At 36.0% G+C, this 25,999-nt stretch overlaps 1 protein-coding gene across 2 annotated transcripts in view; it reads left to right on the top strand.

Annotated features, from left to right (window-relative positions):
• The window catches only part of GRIA4 (glutamate ionotropic receptor AMPA type subunit 4), a 529,194-nt gene that overhangs the window by 373,461 nt on the left and 129,734 nt on the right, over positions 1 to 25,999 (top strand). For both annotated transcript variants that reach the window (XM_024115308.1, XM_024115307.1), the window contains exon 5: positions 13,957 to 14,010. In XM_024115308.1, the coding sequence (XP_023971076.1) occupies positions 13,957 to 14,010 (54 nt within the window). The remainder of the gene's footprint in view (positions 1 to 13,956; positions 14,011 to 25,999) is intronic.

Raw genomic sequence — 25,999 nt, 5'->3', positions numbered from 1 at the left:
GAAAAGAAGAAGTAAAGTTGTCACTGTTTGCAGACGACATGATGCTATACATAGAGAATCCTAAGGATGCTACCAGAAAACTACTAGAGCTAATCAATGAATTTGGTAAAGTAGCAGGATACAAAATTAATGCACAGAAATCTCTGGCATTCTTAGACACTAATGATGAAAAATCTGAGAGTGAAATTAAGAAAACACTCCCATTTACCATTGCAACAAAAAGAATAAAATATCTAGGAATAAACCTACCTAAGGAGGCAAAAGTCTTGTATGCAGAAAACTATAAGACGCTGATGAAAGAATTTAAAGATGATACAAATAGGTGGAGAAATATACCATGTTCTTGGATTGGAAGAATCAACATTGTGAAAATGACTCTACTACCCAAAGCAATCTACAGATTCAATGCAATCCCTATCAAACTACCACTGGCATTTTTTACAGAACGAGAACAAAAAATTTCACAATTTGTATGGAAACACAAAAGACCCCGAATAGCCAAAGCAATCTTGAGAACGAAAAATGGAGCTGGAGGAATCAGGCTCCCTGACCTCAGACTATACTACAAAGCTACAGTAATCAAGACAGTATGGTACTGGCACAAAAACAGAAATATAGATCAATGGAACAGGATAGAAAGCCCAGAGATAAACCCACACACATATGGTCACCTTATCTTTGATAAAGGAGGGAAGGATATACAGTGGAGAAAAGACAGCCTCTTCAATAAGTGGTGCTGGGAAAACTGGACAGCTACATGTAAAAGTATGAAATTAGAACAATCCCTAACACCACACACAAGAATAAACTCAAAATGGGTTAAAGACCTAAATGTAAGGCCAGACACTATCAAACTCTTAGAGGAAAACATAGGCAGAACACTCTATGGCATAAATCACAGCAGGATCCTTTTGGACCCATCTCCTAGAGAAATGCAAATAAAAACAAAAAAAAACAAATGGGACCTAATGAAACTTAAAAGCTTTTGCACAGCAAAGGATACCATAAACAAGACCAAAAGACAACCCTCAGAACGAGAGAAAATATTTGCAAATGAAGCAACTGACAAAGGATTCATATCCAAAATTTAGAAGCCACACATGCAGCTCAATACCAAAAAACAGACAACCCAATCCAAAAATGGCCAGCAGAACTAAATAGACATTTCTCCAAAGAAGAGACACAGATTGCCAACAAACACATGAGAGAAATGCTCAACATCATTAATCATTAGAGAAATGCAAATCAAAACGACAATGAGATATCATCTCACACCGGTCAGAATGGCCATCATCAAAAACTCTAGAAACAATAAATGCTGGAGAGGGTGTGCAGAAAAGGGAACACTCTTGCACTGCTGCTGGGAATGTCAATTGATACAGCCACAATGGAGAACACTATGGAGTTTCCTTAAAAAACTACAAATAGAACTACCATACGACCCCGCAAATAACTGATTCACTTTGTTGTAAAGGAGAAACTAACACACTATTGTAAAACAGTTATACTCCAATAAAGATGTTAAAAAAATAAAAAAAAATAAAAAAATAAAGTATTAGTGACAGTGACTGCCTTCATGATAATGTTTCCAACATTTACCAAGCATCATGTCCCTATCACCACCAAATATGTTGTACTCTTTTCTCCGTGTCACTGAATTCTCTGGAACATAATAATAATTAACAATTCCTGGGAGAGGAATTTCCAGCTAATTTATGAAATCAAATTAAAAGGGAAACCAAAATCATCATACTCGAGTGTGCCATTACAGATCTTTAGCTTAAAAAGAGTGCTCAATATAATGATCATAGCTTTCTAATAATAATTTAAGGTAATATAAGCTCTTATCTAGAAAGACATCTGAATGCTTTATAAGTCATTGAAATATAAAGAAATAACATAAAATCAGATTGTGGATTGAAGGCTGAACTATCTTTCATTTGGGAGTCTTGAGTTGATCTTAATAAACTAGTGTTTGTGACATTTATATCCTCATTAACTTCTTTATATTTCAATCAATATTTATTATCTGTTCTCTCTTTAAAAGTACCCATTCTCCTAACCAAGTGATACCATTTCTCCTTAAAACCCACAACACTCCCTTTACTCTGCTCTGCATTTCAGTCATTTCTATTTAAATCTTATACCCTTACAAGAAAGTAAACACCCTTATAACAGCAGCGCTGACTTACTTTACAGTCCTTGAATCTCCTTACCCTAAACTTGTACATAGGTAACAGCTATTGAATTAAATTTATCTAAAGGTGGGATCAAGATGGAACTGTCCTGGATCCATTTTCCCTAATTTTAATAAATTAATAAATATTTAGAATTCACATTCATAAATATCAATTATGTCATAATTTGTTAATAAAACAATTGTTGGAATCTCATCTGAGGTTTACCATGGTAATATACATAGGCTTAATTTTAGAACTGACTCATTTGACCAGCACCAAAGATACTTCTAAACAGCTGTTTTTTTCTTAAAAATCAAACAAGAAAAAGTAATTAAATGAATCAATTAGTCACTTTCTGTAAGTATTTTATTCTTGTAAAGATGGACTCCTTTGAAAGAGAATGATCAATGTAACATGTATAATCTTTCCTAACCCATTACTTAGAACTCTAAACAGACAGTTGATCATTATTCTTTGTCTAGTTGCATCCTCTGTGTCTTTCAAGAAGGTAAAAAGAATGGAGATGCAGATTTCCTACTCCTACATTTTTCTGTCTCTATGAAAGGCTATAATTAATTATTGCAACCAACTCCTCACCCTAGGCATTGTTTTCTCTTAATGACTTGGCCAAACACACTGTATGAAGGTAATGCTATTTTTCTTTTTCTTTCTTTCTTTTTTTTTTTTGCTATTGTATTTTCTTAATAGTTTATTTTATTTATTTATTTTAACATCTTTATTGGAGTATAATTGCTTTACAATGGTGTGTTCATTTCTGCTTTATAACAAAGTGAATCAGCTATACATATCTTTCACCTCAAGCTGTTTATTTCCCCTCTTTATAAAAGAATAACATCAGAAATACAGAGACATAATGTTTGGTCTGTATGCAAAATTAACTCACTCAGATTTGGTTTTTTTAAGGGATAGTCTTCACTTTGGTTGTGATGATGAAAGTTATGAAAAACCATACTCATGACATTGTCAGTTTTACACAGTCATTAAACAAAACAAAACAAAACAAAACAGACAAATGACCTTCTAGGTGTAGGACACTTTACTACAGAGTATAAATTAGGGATTTTTTCACAAAGAAATTTCCATCTAGTGGTGGATGCTTGGCAGAGGGATCAAAATCTGACCTTACACCATGGCCACACTAGGTTAGGGTGGTGAGTGTTTAAAGGCAATGAGGCCTTTGCAACTGTTTGTCTAGCACATTTGTTTTTTCCCAGCCAGGATCTGGCTCAGCAAAAATGGTATTCTGTCTAGCATAACCAGCCAGGTAAATAAATCTTCAGATCTCTGGCCCTTGAGTTCTCAGTTTCCAGAATATTGATACATATCCAGCTGTGCAAGGCCTTTTCTGCCAGGATTTATATCGCTTTCAGTTCTTTGTGGTTTTGTTAAATCCTCACCTCTTGAAAATGTATTACATAAGCTCTAGTTTATTATAGTTCTTTCTAGCAATCTAGAACCAAGGGTAGTTTCTTCATGGAGACTAGTGCAGAATTTCCATTGGTTCCATATCTTTTAACATTTACAAGTGTTTATACTTTAAAATGAATTTAAAAGAAATCAGAGGTGATTGACTACAGCCACACAGAAAATGCAAGCTGAGAAAGAAGAGGCAGGAGGAGTAAGGGGGTTAAAGAGAGTGCATAAAAGGCTTAAATAGCCACACCAGAGAAAAGTTATAGTGAATTTGCAAGAGATAAATAATGGATTACCAAGTGGCAACAATCCTTGCTGAGATCAAATAGCAGGAATCTCTAGTAAGATTCAACAATAGAGTATGCAGTTTCCCAAATATGTACCAACCATTCTTGATAATTATCTTTGCAAAAGCTGTAACTGAGCTTCCCAGAGAATAAGAGGGCTCCAGCCTGCTCAACCCATGCTAAATCACTCAGGTTTGCATTAGCCAATAACATGAGTAATTAAACTGCTTATTTACCAAACTTTCTTTATACTGCAATCTATTTATTGCTTGTCCTCATCTTTATGGTGAGATTGTCAAGGGGATTTCAGTTTTAGATAAATTATGGACTACATAAATCTGGCAATATAAAACATGTAGAAATACTATGTAAAACATTACAAATGCATAGCTGAGCTTCGAAGAAAGTAAAGAAAATCTTCAGGGACCAAGAATGCAAGATGACTGTGCTGAAGGAAGTTTTCAGATTGGGTAGGCTGACTGGGGATTTAATGTTCACTCAAGAACAGGAACTTTGTGCTCAGTCAGGGCAATAAGTTAGATCTTAGATCCCACATAAATCCAGACTATTGAAAGGAAACATCTCAATAAAGAGGAAGAGTAGAAAAAATCTACTTTTAAGTGTTTTCTGTCTTGGCCTGGGCTTAGTGTAGGGAAGGAGATATCTTCGGTGAGAATTTGTCATCACAGCCTTCGTTAGGCAGGTTGTAGTTTGAATTTATACCACACCCTGTGATCTGGGAATCTGGAAACTGGAAAATTATCATAAAGGTGGCCCTAAGGCCAGTGATACTAACATTGTAGTATCTGTTAGAAGCAAATAGAAAATATGTTTGAATGGATATGTTATGGGGTATTGGCTGAGAATTGCCCAGAATTGTTGAAGTACAATACTTATAGTCAGGAAGCACAAAAATGCTGAACAAAATAAGCAAAAATTAAAAAGTAAAAATCCAAACTCATTGTAATGAAACTGCAGAATCTTTAATACAAAGAAAAGGTCTTAGATGTAATTAAAAAGAAAAGATTAGATGAACAGAAACTCCATTTCACCAAAAACTATGTATGCAAAACTCTGTTTTTCAACACAATTCATATGTTCTGGATTTAAAATAAAAGGGTTGAGGAGTCAAGATGGCAGAGGAGTAGCAGGATGTAGAGTTCAACTTTCCCCACAAATGCATCAAGAGTACATCTACAAATGGAACAATTTTCACAGACAACCTGTTGAACACTAGCAGAGGAACTTGGACACCTAAAAAGACAAGAAAAATCCCTTCATAACCAGGTAAGATGAAAGAAGAAGAAGGGAAAAAGGAGAGGAGAGGAAACGGGACAGGACCCACATCTCTGGGGGGAAGCTGAAGGAGAGAACAGGTTCCTCCCTCTCACCAGCAGGGATATCAGCTGGGCCAGAAGGGGAGTTTTGGGAGCTCAGAGGAGAGTTCAGCAACCAGTCTGTGTCAAGCAGGACAGAGTGAGATCTACACAGAGGGTCCAAGTCACAGCTCTGCATATCCCAGCCTGAGACATGTGTCTGCCAGTGCAGTCAGGGTCTGGGTGCTGGAACGTGGGGTTTGGAGAGCAGAACCGGGGAGAGGACTGCTGTTGGCTGTAAGGAGACATCCTGAGGGGATGGGAAAGAGGCGCTCCACAGCCAGGAATGCTCCTGGAGGAGCCCAGACCTCCATAGAAGTGAAGCGCCGTTGTTGAGTGATGCACAAAGGGCAGGAGTTCTCTCCCCATGCTCCAGCCCCTGCCTCCCCAGCACACTAGGAAGGGATCCTGCTGGGACTGGCTCTCTCACACCTGCAGCCACTGGCCACACCTCATGCCTCATCCCTGCTGTGGCCATCTCTCTTACGCCTTTGGCATCCTGCTTCCCCACGCAGAGGTGGGGCTGAAACCAGGGGCACTGCAACTAAGGAAGAAGAACTAAAATCTCTCCTCACAGATGCACAAACAACAGAATTACACCACCATGACTGGCTTTGTAAACTCAGTGACTGCAGAATATCTGATTGGTCAATGAGTGCTCCAGCAGTTGACAGGTCTAGCTTTAGCAGCTGCAGACTTTGTGAGCACGTACACAGGTGATGGGCCAGGCTAGAGGCTGAGCTGCCCCCATAGAACCCACAGTAGGTTCAGATCTATGATTACTGCAATCCTGGGAGCTGACATCAGTGGATCTATGTTGGTGGCCTGTTGAAAACAATGCCTGAGAGACACCGGGCCCAATTGCCAGCATACCCACAGTTAAGGTGGGGCCAAGAGCAGTGCCAACAACAGAATAACTTGTGAACTCACACAACGGGTGAAAGATGACACAATGGAGCATGCTCACAGGTGAACTGCTCCAGAGAGGAAGACTCAGTGGCTTCTTTCCTAGTGGGAGTGCTCCAATCTCACCTATCTCACTCTGTAGATCAGAAACAGCAATGAGACAAATCTGGGGCCCTCCATTCAAACAACTGGGAAGCAGACCCTGCCCTTGACAGGCATTGACAACTACAGAGTAAAGGGAAGACCCTGCTTACTATTCAGGGCAAGCCTGGTCACCACAAAACCACTCAAACACCCTATCAAGGAGATAATGACCAGCATACACTGAGGAAAGAGGTGGCAGACATCGATAGTATAAACAGTCCTCACACACACACACACACAAAATTAAACCTATGGAGGTTATATAAGGATGTTCCCATATAAAAATAACCCTCCAAGGAAGTCTGAGCATCTGGCATCAGGAGGAAGAACCCCCAGAGCATTTAACCTTGAAGGTCAGAAGGGCTTGAGGACAGTAGCTTCACAGGGCTGGGGGAAACAGATGCTCCACTCTTGGAGGGTGCACACAGGGTCTCACATGCACTGGGACTGAGCACAAAGCAGTACCTCCATAAGAACCTGGGTTATACCTACCTACCTAGGGGTCTTGGAGGGTCTCCTGGGAGGGCGGGGGTTGGCTGTAGTTCACCATGGGGCAAGGACACTGGTATCAGAGGCTCCAGAGAATATTAATCTGTGTGAGATCTCCAAGAGGTCCTCATTTGGCACCAAGACCTGACCCCACCCAAAAGCCTGAAGGCTCCAGTGCTGGAATACCTCAGGCCAAACAACCAACAAGACAGGAAAACAGCCCCACCCATCAGCAGAGAGGCTGGCTAAAGTCATACTAAGCTGAGAGACACCCCAAAATACACCACTTTACACGGGCCTGTCCACCAAAGGGACAAGACCCAACTCCACCCACCAGAGGGAAGACATCAGTCCCCCCCCCATCAGGAAGCCTGCACAAGCCCCAGGACCAAATTCACAAACCAGGGGGCAGACACCAGAAGCAAGAGGAACTAACACCCTGCAGCCTGCAGAAAGGAGACTACAAACACAGTAAGGCAGACAAAATGAAATGACACATAAATATGTTGCAGATGAAGGGGCAAGATAAAAACCTACAAGAAAAACTAAATGAAGAGGAGATAGGCAATCTACCAGAAAAATAATTCAGAGTAATTATGGTAAAGATGACCCAAGATCTTGGAAAAAGAATGAAAGCACAGATTGAGAAGATACAAGAAATGATTAACCAAAAAAATAAATAAATAAATAAATAAATAAATAGAAGATTTAAGAAACAGACAAACAGAAATGAACAACACAACAACCAAAAGGAACAATACAATAAAGGAATCAATAGCAGAATAACTGAGGCAGAAAATGAATAAATGAGCTGGAAGACAGAGTGGTGGAAATCACTGCTGTGGAACAAAATAAAGAAAAAAGAATAAAAAGAAATGAGGACAGTCTCAGGGACCACTGGGTCAACAGTAAACACACAAACATTTGCATTTTATGGTTCCCAGAAAAAGGAGAGAAAGAGAAAGGGTCTGAAAAAATATTTGAAGAGATTATAGTCCAAAACTTCCCTAACATGGGAAAGGAAATAGTCACCCAACTAAAGGAAGCACAGAGAGTCCCATACAGGATAAACTCAAGGAGGAACATGCCAAGACATATATTAATCAAACTAACAAAAATTAAATACAAAGAAAAAATATTAAAAGCAACAAGGGAAAAGCAACAAATTACATACAAGAGAATTCCCATAACATTATCAGCTGATTTTTCAGCAGAAACTCTGCAGGCCAGAAGGGAGTAGCATGATATATTTAAAGTGATGAAAGGGAAAAACCAACAACCAAGAATACTCTACCCAGCAAGGTGCTCATTCAGATATGACATAGCAATCAACAGCTTTACAGATAAGCAAAAGCTAAGAGAATTCAGCAGCACCAGAACAGCTTTACAACAAATCCTAAAGGAACCTCTCTATTCAGGGAGAAAAAAGAGGCCACAATGAGAAACAAGAAAATTACAAATGGGAAAGCCCACTGGTAAAGGAAAACGTACAGTAAAAGTAGGAAATCATCCATACACAAATAGGATATTAAAACAAGCAACCATAAGAAGAGGAGGGTACAAATGCAGGAAATGGGAATGCATTTGAAATTAAGAGACCAACAACCTAACACAACCTTGTGTATATATATATATAGACTGCTGTATCAAAACCAAACAGGAAATGGAAACAAAAAAAGTACAATAGGTACACATAAAAAAAGGAAAAAGCAACCCAAACACAGCACTTATTATGGTGATCAAACCACAAGAGAAGAGAACAAAAGAGGCATGGAAGGGACAAAAACAAACCCAAACAATGAAGAAAATGGCAATAGGAACATATATATTGATATATATATATTGATAATTACCCTGAATGTTAATGTATTAAGTGCTTCAACCAAAATACATAGATTGGCTGAATGCATACAAAAACAAGACCCATAGGAGCCTGCTGTATGGCACAGGGAGCTCAGCTTGGTGATGACCTACATAGGTGGGATGGGGGGTGGGAAGGAGTTCCAAGAGTGAGGGAATATATGTATACATATAGCTGATTCACAATGTTGTACAGCAGAAACTAACACAACATTGTAAAGCAATTACACTCTAATTAAAAAAAAACAAAATACACAAGACCCATACATATGCTGTCTACAAGAGACCCACTTCAGACCTAGGGATGCATACAGACTGAAACTGAGAGGTTGGAGAAAGGTATTCCATGCACATGGAAATCAAAAGACAGCTGGAGTAGCAATACTCATATCAGATAAAATAGACTTAAAGACTGTTACACACCATTGTAAAGCAATTATACTCCAATAAAGATGTTAAAAAAAAAAAGACTGTTACAAGAGACAAGGAAGGAAACTACATAATGATCAAGTGATCAATACAAGAAGAAGATATAACAGTTGTAAATATATATGCACCCAACATAGGAGCACCTCAATATATAAGGCAAATGCTAACAGCCATAAAAGGAGAAATTGACAGAAACACAATAATAGGGGGGCACTTTAATACACCACTTTCATCAGTGAACACATCATCCAGACAGAAAATCAATAAGGAAACAAAAGTCATAAATGACACATTAGACCATATAGACTTTGATATTTATAGAACACTCCATCAGAAAGCAGCAAAATATGCTTTCTTCTCAACTGCACATGGAACATTCTCATGGATAGATCACATCTTGGGTCTCAAATCAAGCCTTGGTCAGTTTAAGAAAATTGAAATAATATCAAGCATATTTTCTGACAACCCTATGAGATTAGAAATCAATTACAGAAAAAATGTAAAAAACACAAACACATGGAAGCTAAATAATATGCTAATAAACAACCAGTGGATCACTGAAGAAATCAAAGATGAAAAAAAAAATACCTAGGGACACGGCAATCCAAAATCTATGTGATGAAGCAAAAGAAGTTCTAAGACGGAAGGTTATACCACTAGAATCTTGACTCAGAAAAATCTCAAATAAACAACTTAACTTTACACCTAAAGCAACTAGAGCAAGAAGAACAAACAAAACCCAGAGTCGGTAGAAAGAAAGAAATCATAAAAATCAGATCAGAAATAAATGAAATAGAAATGAAGAAAACAATAGCAAAGATCAATGAAACTAAAAGCTGGTTCTTTGAGAAGATAAACAAAATCGATAAACCTTTAGCCAGACTCATCAGGAAAAAAAGGGAAAGGACTCAAATCAAGAAAACTAGAAATGAAAAAAGAGAAGTTACAACTGACACTGCAGAAATACAAAGGATCATAAGAGACTACTACAAGCAACTCTATGCCAATAAAATAGACAACCTGGAAGAAATGGACAAATTCTTAGAAAGATATAACCTATCAAGACTGAACCAGGAAGAATAGAAAATATGAACAAACAAATCACAAGTAATGAAATTGAAACTGTGATTAAAAATCTTCCAACAAACAAAAGTCCAGGACCAGATGGCTTCAAAGGTGAATTATACAAAGGATTTGGAGAAGAGTTAACACCTATCCTCTCAAACTCTTCCAAAAAATTGCAGAGAGAGGAAGAGTCCCAAGCTCTTCTACAAGGTCACCATCACCCTGATACAAAAACCAGATGAAGATATCACAAAAAAAGAAAGTTGCAGGCCAATATCACTGATTAACATAGACACAAAACTCCTCAACAAAATACTATCAAACAGAATCCACAACACAGTAAAAGGATCATACACTGTGATCAAGTGGAATTTATCCCAGGGAGACAAGGGTTCTTCAATACATGCAAATCAATCAATATGATAAACCATATTAACAAACTGAAGAATAAAAACCATATGATCATCTCAATAGATGCAGCAAAAGCTTTTGACAAAATTCAACACCCATTTATGATAAAATCTCCCCAGAAAATGGGCATAGAGGGAGCTTACCTAACATAATAAAGGCTATATACAACAAACCCACAGCCAACATCATTCTCAATGGTGAAAAACTGAAAGCATTTCCTCTAAGATCAGGAACAGTACAAGGGTGCCCACTCTCACCACTATTATTCAACATAGTTTTGGAAGTTTTAGCCATGGCAACCAGAGAAGAAAAAGAAAAGGAATCCAAATTGGAAAAGAAAAAGAAAAGTAAAAGAAAACAGTAAAATCACTGTTTGCAGATGACCTGATACTGTACATAGAAAACCCTAAACATGCCACCAGAAGACTACTAGAACTCATCAATGAATTTGGTAAAGTTGCAGGATATAAAATTAATATGCAGAAATATCTTGCATTCCTATACACTAACAATGAAAGATCAGAAACAGAAATTAAGGAAACAATCCTATTTATCCTTGCATCAAAGAGAATAAAATACTTAGGTATAAACCCACCTAAGGAGGGAAAAGACCTATACTCAGAAAACAATAAGATAATGATGAATGAAATCAAAGATGACACAAGCAGATCAGATGGAGAGATATACCATGTTCTTGGATTGGAAGAATTATTATTATCAAAGTGACTATATTACCAAAAGCAATCTACAGATTCAATGCAATCCCTATCAAATTACCAATGGCATTCTTCACAAAATTGGAGCAAACAATTTTACAATTTGTATGGAAACACAAAAGACCCTGAAGAGTCAAAGCTATATTTAGAAAGAAAAACAGAGCTAGAGGAATCAGACTCCCAGACTTCAGACTATGCTACAAAGCTACAGTAATCAAGACAGTATGGTACTGGTCCAAAAGCAGAAATATAGATCAATGGAACAGTATAGAAAGTCCAGAGATAAACCCACACACTTATGATCAACTAATCTATGACAAAGGAGACAAGAATATACAATGGAGAAAAGACAGTCTCTTCAATAATTGGTGCTAGGAAAACTGGACAGCGACATGTAAAAGAATGAAATTAGAACACTCCCTAACACCATACAAAAAAACTCAACTCAAAACAGATTAAAGGCCTAATTGTAAGGCTGGATACTATAAAACTCTTGCAGGAAAACATAGAACACTCTCTGACATAAATCACAGCAAGATTTTTTTGATCCACCTCCTATAGTAATAAAAATAAAAACAAAAATAAACAAATAAGACCTAATTAAACTTAAATCTTTTACACAGCAAAAGAAACCATAAACAAAATGAAAAGTCAACACACAAAATGGGAGAAAATATTTGCAAATGAAGCAATTGACAAGGGATTAAACTCCAAAATATACAAACAGCTCATGCAACTCAATATCAAAAAAATGAACAACCCAATCAAAAAACAAATTTAGGGTTACTTGGGGGGAAAAGGGGAGAGGGACAAATTGGGAGATTGGGAATGACATACACACTACTATATATAAAGTAGATAACTAGTATGGGCTTACTGTATAGCACAGGGAATTATTTTCAGTACTCTGTAATGACCTATATGGGAAAAGATTCTAAAAATGAGTGGATACATGTATATGTATAACTGATTCCCTTTGCTGTACAGCAGAAACTAACACAACATTTTAAATCAACTATACTCCAATTAAAAAAAAAAAAAACTGGATTGGACCCCTTGGGAAAAATAGATTGGTAGGAGGGGAAGAGCAGGTGGGCATATAAAACAGAGGGGAGTTAACATGAGGCCAACTTGGCTCTGGTTAAAAACTAACCAAGGACTGGAGTAGAATGTAAACAGTGACAGTTAGTGCATCTGTTGGCCTCCAGCTGTTTTCCTTTTCAGCTATAAATAAGATAGGTTGTTTCTGGTGCTGGGCAGCTTGCGAGGTGTCAATATTGCACAAATTAACCCCACCTTCTCAGGAATAAAATTTGCACCTGCATGAAAGTGTGGTTATGGGACATAAATAAGAATGGAAATGAGAAGGCTATAATAGCTCCCTAGTTCACAAATATTGTTTGGAATAAGCTGGTACTTACTAGCAGTAATTCTCACAGTGAATGTTTCTGACTGAAGTTCTGATGAAACATTTCTGGGATTATCTAAACATTTCATTAAATTGAATTGTTTTATTAATTAAACATGTAATACTCATATGGCAACATTTAAAATACTGGATATCACAAATGCTTCAATTGTGCAAAGCTGTGCAAGCTTCAGAATAAAGCTGCTTCTGCTATCTTGAAAAAAAAATAATAAAATGAAATGATTTTCCTGTGTTTCATACACAAGTCACTAATTTACAAAGAATTATTTTAGAAGATATTAAAATACTAAAAACAATTCAACTTTTTCTTTAATGAAAAAAGTATATGAAAATCTTATGTTGTGCTGTTACCTTTGAGGACACCAATGAGGCTACAAAGCTGCTCATTATTAACTGTCATTAGAGTTTCTCTAATTAAAGAAATTTTCAGTTTCACAAAATAAGAATTTTAATTTCTAGTACAGAAATAAAGTTGTACTTTTTAAAATATCTGATTACTTTTTTCTAAAATTTCTTAGTTTCTAATTTTCTAAACATTCCTAAAAAAACATTCATAGAAAAAAAATAATGTAGCAGAAGGAAAAGTCTCTTGATGATGTTTTGTCCTTATTTTTTTTATCATAATAAAATATTGCTATATCCATAGGCAGGTGAGAATTACCTAAGTATTCTGTGGTATCAGAGGTATCTAAAAACAGAGATTTTGCCTAGAAAAATCTTACCTGCTTTTCAGGACAACGATCCAATCTACTCATAGAAAATGATTCTCATCAGTTGAGGCACCTAACAGTCTATCATGAATTCTTATAAATCATCAATAAATTAAGTACATCTAAATTCTTTTAACCAAAATAATTTTCTTTCTTATGTTAAAGTATTCTTTTTTAGAAATACATGTAAACTATTCGTTTGTCTCATAACATTGTCATTCTCTTTGAGGGGATTATAGCATAGTAGTTTTCTGAACAAGAGATAATGAAATGATTGGTCATTTATACAGTGGGATTGAAATTACAAGGTTTTTTTTTTTTTTTACTTCAACCACTTAATTTTTAGCGTGGCTTATGAATTTCTTCTAATTAGGATAAATCACTCACAAGAAAAATGATATCATTTTCTCAACATGTTTCCACATGGCATTATGCTAGAATAGTTAAAATTCTGTTTTAAAAAATATGATCATTCAGTAAAGTTAAATTGGTTTTCTCATATTTCCTTATATCTTCACAGATTGTGAGTGTTGGAAAGCATGTTAAAGGCTACCATTATATCATTGCAAACTTGGTAAGAACTCTTTATCTTCTATTTTTCATAAGAATTGCTCAGACATTCAAGATTATGTTAACTGTGCCTTGAAATAGTGCTCTATTATTAAACTATATTACTTACTAAGCTTTTTATAACACATAGGATAGTACTCTTGTGTGTCCACAAAAAAATTAATGGTCAATCTAAGAAAGAAATGGAAAATTTTATTTAGGCCTACCTGAGGATTATAACCTGCTAGATAGTCTTTCAGAAAGCTCTGAGGACTGTTCTGCCCATTAGAGGTCAAAGCAATGAGATTTTCTGCACAACTTAGAGGTCAAAACATAAGTTTTTGAGATAAAGGGTTATGAATCAAAGTAACATATTGACAGTTTACATAGTCCAAAAAGGCAATAGTGGGTCATTTTGACCCCTTACAGGATTGAGAAAGGAATCTTATCTCCTAATCTCCTAAGTAGTTACCTTGCTGGTGCCAGGAAGAAATTGCTTCTTTTTTTCTTTTTCTTTCTTTCTTTTTTTTTTTTTTTTTTTGTGAGTAGGCATTCCTGGGTCTTCTAAGAGGATCTAGCTAATGTATTAATGTATAATGAAGATGCACAATGCACACTAAAGGGGAGGAGGTGGTAGCTCAAATGGTGGAAAATTTTTGTTAAATTTTTCTTGTCTTTCCTTAAAAACAATTGTATTTCATTAATCACAGTGATCATTATATTTCTAATTCAATATATTTTGGTGCAGATAAGCTTGATATCTGCCATAGTGACCTTTAAAGCTAATTATAATGTTTGTTTTACTATGATATTACTTGGCAAATTAGATAATGGCCTTTTGTTTGTGTGAATGATAAATGTGTTATTCTATGGATGAAGACTGCCAATACTTACGGGTATTACAAGAATGATTAAAACTGATGACCCATGTTTTTAATTTTATGAAAAACAAGCTTGAAATGGCTATTTAAGAAAGTCTTTTGTTGGGAGTAATCCAAATTATTTTAATAGTGTCAACTTTTCACATATATATAGATGTTTATTGTACAAGATACAGGCATTAGTATAAAATTCTTAAAGGTGTAAGTCAAGTCCTTTAAGATTTCTTGGCAAGGCTCAAGTATTTCTTGTTAACTTTGCAAGTGTGGGGGAAAACTGACCATGCAGAGGGCCATTCTCCTTGATTTATCAGAGTACCCTGATAAAAAGGGCAGTATCAGATCTGCCGTAAGGGCTTGATCTCAAAAGTGGTTTATCCTAGAGAAGTTAAGAATGTGTTCTCCTTTTTCTCTTTTCCCACCACATATTTCTTTGGTGAGGATCTTGTGCTCAAAGCAGGGAAAGAACAAAAGGCTGCAAAACAGATACATTTTCATCCACTCTTTTCATGTGGCAAGTGGGCCATCACACTTTGAGACAGGAATTTTAAGTTTTTAGGGAACTAGGTTTCACTATGGAGTTGAGATATTAAAATGCAGCAGTAAACTGTAAAGTCTTATTGTATTGTGTTTCTTTAATAAAGTATAATTTTGTTACTTAATATTATCATGAAAATACTGAGAAATTTTTACTTGTTTTTTCCATTGTTTTTAGTAGGCAGGCCTGTAGTCTGGATGTTTTAACATATTTTATAAAAATATAAATCTTAAAGCAAATATATCCTGATATTAATCACCATAAGAGAAAAAGAGAGACATTTATTGATGTGACTTATAATGCCACAATGACATTATACAAGGAGACTCTAGCAAATAGTAGGTTTTAATACCATCTATTCTTTCCAAACAATGGAATTCAGAAGGAAAAAAAGAAGACAATATGTTACAGATTATCATGCCAGAACAGAATTGCTGACATCGACAAACCAATACAAAATTAAAAGAATTAATAGTTATAATATCCTAATGGGTATAACAGCCTGTATTAAACAGCTCTAGTAGATGGCATCACATTCAAGTTATCTATATAATGACTAAGTAACAACATATGAAGTAGAAAAGACTGATTTAGTTGGAGGGATTACGATGGAGACAAGGGAAGCTCCGGAACTCCCTTCCTCCCACAGACACACATACAGACCAATTCCTCTGAGAAAAATCCAGAAACTAGCTGAGTGACTCCTACACATCGGGCAGCTGAGAGAACACCCACACAGAAATGGGTTGGAAAGGGTGAGGCACACTCTTTCCATAAACACTACTCCCAGCATAGTGCCATACAGTCGAAAGGGAATCCCCAACTCTCAGCTTCTATATGAAGAACAAAGGATTTGGACCACATGTTTAGCACCTCAGTTTTTAAGGCTGCCACTCAAGAGAAAACCCCTCAAAAACACCTAGGTCCAAAAGCCAATGGGGCATACATCCACATGACTACAGTTGTGTGAAACTAAAAATTAATTACAAGAAAAAAACTGGAAAATCTACAAATATGTGTAGATTAGCCAAATGCTCCTGATAACCATTGGGTCAAAGAAGAAATCAAGAGTGAAATAAAAAAGTACCTTGAGACAAATGCAATTGGAAATGGAAACATACCATACCAGAACATATGGAATACACCTAAAGCAGTTCTAAAAGGGAAGTTTATAGAAATAGATGCCAACATTAAATAAAAATAGAGAAATCAAATAAAGAACTTTATACCTCAAGGAACTAGAAAAATGAGAACAAAGTAAGCTCAAATTTAGGTGAAGGAAGGAAATAACAAAGATCAAAGTGGAGATAAATGAAATAGAGACTAAAAAGACAATAGAAATGTCAATGAAGGTAGTTTTTGGAAAAGATAAACAAAATTGACTAATCTTTAACAAGACAAAGGAAAAAGAAAACTTTTAAAAATCATAAAAGTAAGAAGATCAATTGCAACTAATACCACACAAATACTAAAGATCATAAGAAACTACTATGAACAATAATACACACAAATTATATACCCTAGAAGAAATGAATAAATACCTAGAAACATAAAGCATATCAAGCATGAATTATAATTAAAAGGAAAATCTGAACTAACCAATAACAAGAGAGGAGTTTGAATCAGTAACCAAGTCGCTCCCCCACAAAAAAGTCTAGGACCATATGGCTTCATGGATAATTTCTACCAAACCTTTAAACAAGAATAATTACCAAAACTTTTAAAATTATTCCAATAAATAGAATCAGAGAGAACACTTCCAAATTTATTGTCAAGGCCAACTTTACACTGATACCAATGCCAGACAATGACACTACAAAAAAAGTAAATTTCAGACTGATTGTTGAACATAGATGCAAAAACCCTCTACAAAATATTAACAAACCAAATTAAACAGTACTTTAAAAGGACTGAATGAAGATCATATCAAGATCAAGAGGGATTTGCCCAGAGATGAAAAGATGGTTTGATATCGGTGAATTGACCAATGTGATGCACCACATTATGAAAAGAATAAAAATCATATGATCATCTCAATAGAGGCAGAAAAAGCTTTTGACGTAATTTATATCATTTCATGATAAAAATATCTCAAGAACCTGAGTATAGAATGAACATACTGCACTATAAAGAAGGTCATGTATGACAAGCCCACATCTAACATCATACCTAATGTTGAAAACCTGAAATCTTTTCATTTAAGATGAGGATGTCTTCTCTCACCACTATTCTTTTTTTATTTTTATATTTATTTATTTAGTTAGTTTTGAATTTTATTTTATTTTTTTATACAGCAGGTTCTTATTAGTTATCCATTTTATACATATTAGTGTATATATGTCAATCCCAATCTCCCAATTCATCACACCACAACCACCACCCACCCCCGCCACTTCCCCCATTGATGTCCATACGGTTGTTCTCTGCATCTGTGTCTCAATTTCTGCCCTGCAAACTGGTTCATCTGTACCATTTTTCTAGGTTCCACATATATGCGTTAATATATTATATTTGTTTTTCTCTTTCTGATTCACTTCACTCTGTATGACAGTCTCTAGATCCATCCACATCTCTACAAATGACCCAGTTTCATTCCTTTTTCTGGCTGAGTAATATTCCATTGTATATATGTACCATATCTTCTTTATCCATTCGTCTGTCAATGTGCATTTAGGTTGCTTCCATGTCCTGACTATTGTAAATAGTGCTGCAATGAACATTGGAGTATGTGTGTCTTTTTGAATTAAGGCATTCTCTGGGTATATGCCCAGTAGTGGGATTGCTGGGTCATATAGTAATCTGTGAAGGAGGGAAATAAGGTGGTTCTCATGTCCAGATTTCTTTTTTTTTTTAACATCTTTATTGGAGTATAACTGTTTTACAATGGTGTGTTAGTTTCTGCTTTACAACAAAGTGAATCAGTTATACATATACATATGTTCCCATATCTCTTCCCTCTTGCGTCACCCTCCCTCCCACCCTCCCTATCCCACCCCTTTAGGTGGTCACAAAGCACAGAGGTGATCTCCCTGTGCTAGGCGGCAGCTTCCCACTAGCTATCTAATTTACATTTGGTAGGGGAAGGGTAAGCTGTGACGAAGTGAGAGAGTGGCATGGACATATATACTTTTAGGTTTTTTAAGGAACCTCCATACGGTTCTCCATAGTGGCTGTATCAATTTACATTCCCACCAACAGTGCAAGGGGGTTCCCTTTTCTCCACACCCTCTCCAGAACTTGATGTTTGTAGATTTTCTGATGATGCCCATTCTAACCAGTGTGAGGTGATACCTCAGTGTAGTTTTGATTTGCATTACTATAATAATTAGTGATGTTGAGCAGCTTTTCACGTGCCTCCTGGCCATCTATGTGTCTTCTTTGGAGAAATGTCTATTTAGGTCTTCTGCCCATTTTAGGATTGGGTTGTTTATTTTTTTTAATATTGAGCTGCATGAGCTGTTTATATATTTTAGAGATTAATCCTTTGTCAGTTGATTCATTTGCAAACATTTCTCCCATTCTGAGGGCTGTCTTTTCATCTTGTTTGTACTTTCCTTTGCTGTGCAAAAGCTTTGAAGTTTCATTAGGTCCCATTTGTTCATTTTTGTTTTCATTTCCATTACTCCAGGAAATGGATCAAAAAAGATTTTGCTGTGATTTATGTCAAAGAGTGTTCTCCTTAAGTTTTCCTCTAAGAGGTTTATAGTGTCTGGTCTTACATTTAGGTCTCTAATCCATTTTGAGTTTATTTTTGTGTATGGTTTCAAGGAGTATTCTAATTTCATTCTTTTATATGTAGCTGTCGAGTTTTCCCAGCACCACATATTGAAGACACTGTCTTTTCTCCATTGTATATCCTTACCTATTTTGTCATAGATTAGTTGACCATAGGTGCATGGGTTTATCTCTGGGCTTTCAATCCTGTTCCATTGATCTATATTTCTGTTTTTGTGCCAGTACCATACTGTCTTGATTACTGTAGCTTTGTAGTATAGTCTGAAGTCAGGGAGTCTGATTCCTCCAGCTCCGTTTTTGTCCATCAAGACCGCTTTGGCTATTCGGGGTCTTTTGTGCCTCCATACACATTTTAAGATTTTTTGTTCTAGTTCTGTAAAAAATGCCATTGGTAATTTCATAAGGATTGCATTGAATCTGTAGATTGCTTTGGGTAGTATAGTCATTTTCACAGTGTTGATTCTTCCAATCCAAGAACATGATATATTTCCCCATCTGTTTGTATCATCTTTAATTTCTTTCATCCGTGTCTTATAGTTTTCTGCATACAGGTCTTTTGTCTCCCTAGCTAGGTTTATTCCTAGGTATTTTATTCTTTTTGTTGCAGTGGTAAATGGGAGTGTTTCCTTAATTTTTCTTTCAGATTTTTCATCATTAGTGTATAGGAATGCAAGAGATTTCTGTGCATTAATTTTGTAACCTGCAACATTACCAAATTCATTGATTAGCTCTAGTAACTTTCTGGTGGCATCTTTAGGATTCTTTATGTATAGTATCATGTAATCTGAAAAAAGTGACAGTTCTACTTCTTCTTTTCCAATTTGTATTCCTTTCAATTCTTTTTCTTCTCTGATTGCCATGGCTAGGACTTCCAGAACTATGTTGAATAATAGCGGTGAGAGTGGACATCCTTGTCTTGTACCTGATCTTAGAGTAAATGCTTTCATTTTTTCACCATTGAGAATGATGTTTGCTGTGGGTTTGTCGTGTATGGCCCTTATTATGTTGAGGTAGGTTCCTCCTGTGCCCACTTTCTGGAGAGTTTTTATCATAAATAGGTGTTAAATTTTCTCAAAAGCTTTTTCTGCATCTATTGAGATGATCATATTGTTTTTCTTCTTCAATTTGTTAATATGGTGTATCACATTGATTGATTTGCATATATTGAAGAATCCTTGCACTCCTTGGTTAAATCCCACTTGATCATGGTGTATGATCCTTTTAATGTGTTGTTGGATTCTGTTTGCTAGCATTTGTTGAGGATGTTTGCATCTATATTCATCAGTGATATTGGTGTGTAATTTTCTTTTTTTATAGTATCTTTGTCTGGTTTTGGTATCATGTTGATGGTGGCCTCATAGAATGAGTTTGGGAGTGTTCCTCCCTCTGCAAATTTTTGGGAGAGTTTGAGAAGGATAGGTGTTAGCTCTTCTCTAAATATTTGATAGAATTCACCTGTGAAGCCATCTCGTCCTGGACTTTTGTTTGTTGGAAGATATTTAATGACAGTTTCAATTTCATTGCTTGTGATTTCTCTGTTCATATTTTCTGTTCCTCACTGGTTCAGTCTTGGAAGCTTATTCCTTCCTAAGAACGTGTCCATTTCTTCCAGGTTGCCCATTTTATTGGCATTCAGTTGCTTGTAGTAGTCTCTGAGGATGCTTTGTATTTCTGCAGTGTCTGTTGTAACTTCTCCTTTTTCCTTTCTAATCTTATTGCTTTCAGTCCTCTCCCTCTTTTTCTTGATGAGTCTGGCTAATGATTTATCAATTTTGTTTTTCTTCTCAAAATACCAGCTTTTAGTTTTATTGATCTTTGCTATTGTTTTCTTTGTTTCTATTTCATTTATTTGGGCTCTGATTTTATGATTTCTTTCCTTCTACTAACTTTGGGTTTTGTTTTTTCTTCTTTCTCTACTTCCTTTCGGTGTACGGTTAGATTGTTTATTTGAGATGTTTGTTGTTTCTTGAAGTAGGATTGTATTGCTATAAACTTCCCTCTGAGAACTGCTTTTGCTGCACCCAATAGGTTGTGGATTGTCGTGTTTTCATTGTCATTTGTCTCTAGGTATGTTTTGGTTTCTTCTTTGATTTCCTCAGTGATCTCTTGGTTATTTAGTAACGTATTCTTTAGCCTCCATGTGTTTGTGTTTTTTACTTGTTTTTCCCTGTAAGTGATTTCTAACCTCACAGCATTGTGGTCAGAAAAGATGCTTGATATGATTTCGATTTTCTTAAATTTACTGAGGCTTGATTTGTGACCCAAGATGTGATCTATCCTGGAGAATATTCTGTGCGCACTTGAGAAGAAAGTGTAATCTGCTCTTTTTGGATGGAATGTCCTATAAATATCAATTAAATCTCTCTGGCCTTTTGTGTCATTTAAAGCTTGTGTTTCCTTATTAATTTTCTGTTTGGATGATCTGTCCACTGGTGTTAGTGAGGCATTAAAATCCCCCACTATTATTGTGTCACTGTCGATTTCCTGTTTGATAGCTGTTAACATTTGCCTTATGTATTGAGGTGCTCCTATGGTGAGTGGATATATGTTTACAATTGTTATATCTTCTTGTTGTATTGATCCCTTGATCATTATGTAGTGTCCTTCCTTGTCTCTTGTAACATTCTTTATTTTCAAGTCTATTTATCTCATATGAGTATTACTCCAGCTTTCTTTTGATTTCCATTTGCATGGAATATCTTTTTCCATCCCCACACTTTCAATCTGTATGTATCCCTAGGTCGGAAGTGGGTTGCTTGTAGACAGCATATATATGGGCCTTGTTTTTGTATCCATTCAGCGAGCCTGTGTCTTTTGGTTGGAGCTTTTAATCCATTCATGTTTAAGGTAATTATCGATATGTATGTTCCTATTACCATTTTCTTATTTATTTTCAGTTGTTTTTGTAGGTTCTTTTCTTCTCTTCTGCTTCCCACTTAGAGAAGTTCCTTTAGCATTCATTTTAGAACTGGTTTGGTGGTGTTGAATTCTCTTAGCTTTTGCTTGTCTGTAAAACTTTTTATTTCTCTATTAAATCTGAATGAGATCCTTGCTGGGTAGAGTAATCTTGGTTGTAGGTTCTTCCCTTTCATCACTTTAAATATGTCATGCCACTCCCTCCTGGTTTGTAGAGTTTCTGCTGAGAAATCAGTTGTTAGCCTTATGGGAGTTCCCCTTTATGTTATTTGTCATTTTTCCCTTGCTGCTTTTAATAATATTTCTTTGTTTTTAGTTTTTGCCAATTTGATTACTATGTGTCTCGGTGTGTTTCTCCTTGGGTTTATCCTATATGGGACTCTCTGTGCTTCCTGGACTTGGGTGGCTATTTCTTTTCCCAAGTTAGGGGAGTTTTCAACTATAATCTATTCAAATATTTTCTCTGGTCCTTTCTCTCTCTCTTCTTCTGGGACCCCATAATGCGAATGTTGTTGCATTTAATATTGTCCCAGAGGTCTCTTAGGCTGTCTTCATTTCTTTTCATTCTTTTTTCTTTATTCTATTCCACAGCAGTGAATTCCACCATTCTGTCTTCCAGGTCACTTATCCGTTCTTCCGCCTCATTTATTCTGCTACTGATTCCTTCTAGTGTATTTTTCATTTCAGTTATTTTATTGTTAATCTCTGTTTGTTTGTTCTTTAATTCTTCTAGGTGTTTGTTAGACATTTCTTGCATCTTCTCAACCTTTGCCTCCTTTCTTTTTCTGAGGTCCTGGATCATCTTCACTGTCATTATTCTGAATTCTTTTTCTGGAATGTTGCCTATCTCCACTTCATTTAGTTGTTTTCCTGGGGTTTTACTTTGTTCCTTCATCTGGTACATAGCCCTCTGCCTTTTCTTCTTGTCTATCTTTCTGTGAATGTGGTTTTTGTTCCACAGGCTGCAGAATTGTAGTTCTTGTTTCTGCTGTCTGCCCTCTGGTGGATGAGGCTATCTAAGAGCCTTGTGCAAGTTTCCTGATGGGAGGGACTGGTGGTGAGTAGAGCTGGCTGTTGCTCTGGTGGGCAGAGCTCAGTAAAACCTTAATCTGCTTGTCTGCTGATGGGTGGGTCTGGGTTCCCTCCTTGTTGGTTGTTTGGCCTGAGGTGACCCAAAAATGGAGCCTACCCAGGCTCTTTGGTGGGGCTAATGGTGGACTCTGGGAGGGCTCACGCCAAGGAGTACTTCCAGAACTTCTGCTGCCAGTGTCCCTGTCCCCACAGTGAGACACAGCCACCCACTGCCTCGGCAGGAGACCCCCCAACACTAGCAGGCAGGTCCAATTCAGTCTCCTATGGGGTCACTGCTCCTTACCCTGGTCCTGATGTGCACACCACCCTGTGTTTGTCCTCCAAGAGCGGAGTCTCTGTTTCCCCCAGTCTGGTCAAAGTCCTGCAATCAAATCCCACCAGCCTTCAAAATCTGACTGTCTAGGAATTCCTCTTCCCATTGCCGGACCCCCAAGCTGGCAAGCCTGACGTGGGGCTCAGCACCTTCACTCCAGTGGGTAACTTCTGTGGTATAAGTGTTCTCCAGTTTGTGAGTCACCCACCCAGCAGTTATGGGATTCGATTTTATTGTGATTGTGCCCCTTCTACCATCTCACTCTGGCCTCCCCTTTGTGTTTGGATGTGGGGTATCCTTTATGGTGTGTTCCAGTGTCCTCCTGTCAGTGACTACTCAGCAGTTAGTTTTGATTCTGGTGCTCTCGCAAGAGGGAGTGAGCACACATCCTTCTACTCTGCCATCTTGATTCAATCTCTTACCATGATTTTTCAATATAGTACTGAAGTCCTACATAGAGCAATGAGCCAAAAGATAAATAAATAAAAGGATTCAAATTAGAAAGGAAGAAGTAAAATTGTCTGTAGGTAGATGACATTATAGTTTTGATAGAAAAATTCACCAAAAAAGATTGCAACAAAAAATTTTAGAATAAATGACTTCAGTACATTTGCAGGATATGAAATTAATATAGAAAACTCAGTTGTGTTTCTATACAATAACAACAAACTCTCAGAAAGAAAAATTAAGAACAGCTGGATGCATTACATTTCCTGATTTCAAACTATTACAAAGCTACAGTAATCAAATCAATATTGTATTGGAATAAATACAGACACATAGATAAATGGAACAGAATATAGAGCTCAGGAACAAACCCCAGCATATATGGTCACTTAACTTACAACAAAGGAGTGAAGAATGTACAATGAGGAAAGGTTAGTCTCTTCAATAAATAATGTTGGGAAAACTGAATATTCACATGCAAAAGAATGGAAATGGACCTTTATACTATATAAAATGGATTATTGAAAATAAGATCTGAAACTGTAAAACTCCTAGAAGAAAAACTAGGGGGTAATCCCCTTGACATTGGTCCTGGCAATGAGTTTTTGGATCTGATACCTAAAGCGCAAGCAAAAAAAAAAAAGAAAATAAAATAAGTGGGACTACATCAACTGAAAAATCTTCTACACAGCAAAGGAAACCATCATCAAAATAAAAAGACAATCTACTGAATGAGAGAAAATATTTGCAAACCACATATCAAATAAAGGGTTAATATTGAAAATATACTAGGAATTCCTACCACTGAATAGCAAAAAGCAAGTAATTTAAAAATGGGCAAATGACCTAAGACATTTTTCCAAACAGGACAAATTATCAACAGTATAAGAAAAGATGCTCAACATCATTAATCATCACAGAAATGCAAATCAAAACCCCAATGAGATACCACCTCAAATCTCACACTTGTTAGAGTGGCTATTATCTAAATGGATAAATGGATAAATATATTATATATATATACATAAAAACATGGTATAACATGGTCATTATAGTTATTAATATTATATTATTGAAATTTGCTAAGAGAGTAGAACTTTTGTTCTCATAAAAGAAAATGGTGAAGTGTTGGGTGTGTTAATTAAATTGATGTTGGGTATCTTTCACAGTGTGTACACATATCAAATCATCAATTGTACAGTCTGAATATATTGCAATTTTATTTGTCATGTATCCCTCAGTACAGTTGAAAGAATACTCATTTAATGAGAATAGTAAGAACTGATTCCTAAAATAAAAATTCTTACTTGTTACTCAAGGCTACAAATAATCCAGAAAGTTTCAAATATTCTGTAGTCATAAAGTTGAAAATCAAAACAGAAAGTATGAAGTCCAATTCATATTTAACAAAAAGAGAAGAATGAAGCAAGGCAAACATCAATATGGGATGTTTAAAATTATATCATGAATTTACAAGCATATTATTTTTATAATTGAAGTATAGTTCATTTACAATATTGTGTTAATTTCAGGTGTACAGCATAGTGATTTAGGTGTGGGGTGTTTTGCAGATTATATTCCATTATAGATTATTATGAATTATTGAATGTAATTCCCTGTGCTATACAGTAAATACTTGTTGCTTATCTATTTTATATATAGTAGTTTTGTATCCATTAATCCCATACTCCTAATTTGTTTCTTTCCCGTCCCTCTACACTTTGGTAAACATAAGTTTCTTTTCTATGTCTGTGAGTCCATTTCTGTTCTTTATATAGATTCATTTGTATTCTTTTTTAGGCACCTCATATAAGTGATATCATATAGTATATGTCTTTTTGCTGTCTGACTTACTTCACTAAGCATAATATTCTCTAGGTCCATCCATGTTGCTGCAAATGGCATTATATCATTCTTTTTATGGCCGAGTAATATTCCATTGTGTGAATATATATATATATATATCCCATATATTTTAAGTCAGTTGTCTGTTGATGGACACATGGGTTGTTTCCATGTTTTGACGATTGGAAATAGTACTGCTATGAACATTGGTCTGCATGTATCTTCTTGAATTAGAGTTTTGGTTTTTTGT

Source organism: Physeter macrocephalus, chromosome 16, assembly GCF_002837175.3.
Source record: "Physeter macrocephalus isolate SW-GA chromosome 16, ASM283717v5, whole genome shotgun sequence".
NCBI classification, from domain to species: domain Eukaryota; kingdom Metazoa; phylum Chordata; class Mammalia; order Artiodactyla; family Physeteridae; genus Physeter; species Physeter macrocephalus.
The sequence above is the reverse complement of the archived record's forward strand: the minus strand, read 5'-3'. Positions and strand labels throughout refer to the sequence as shown.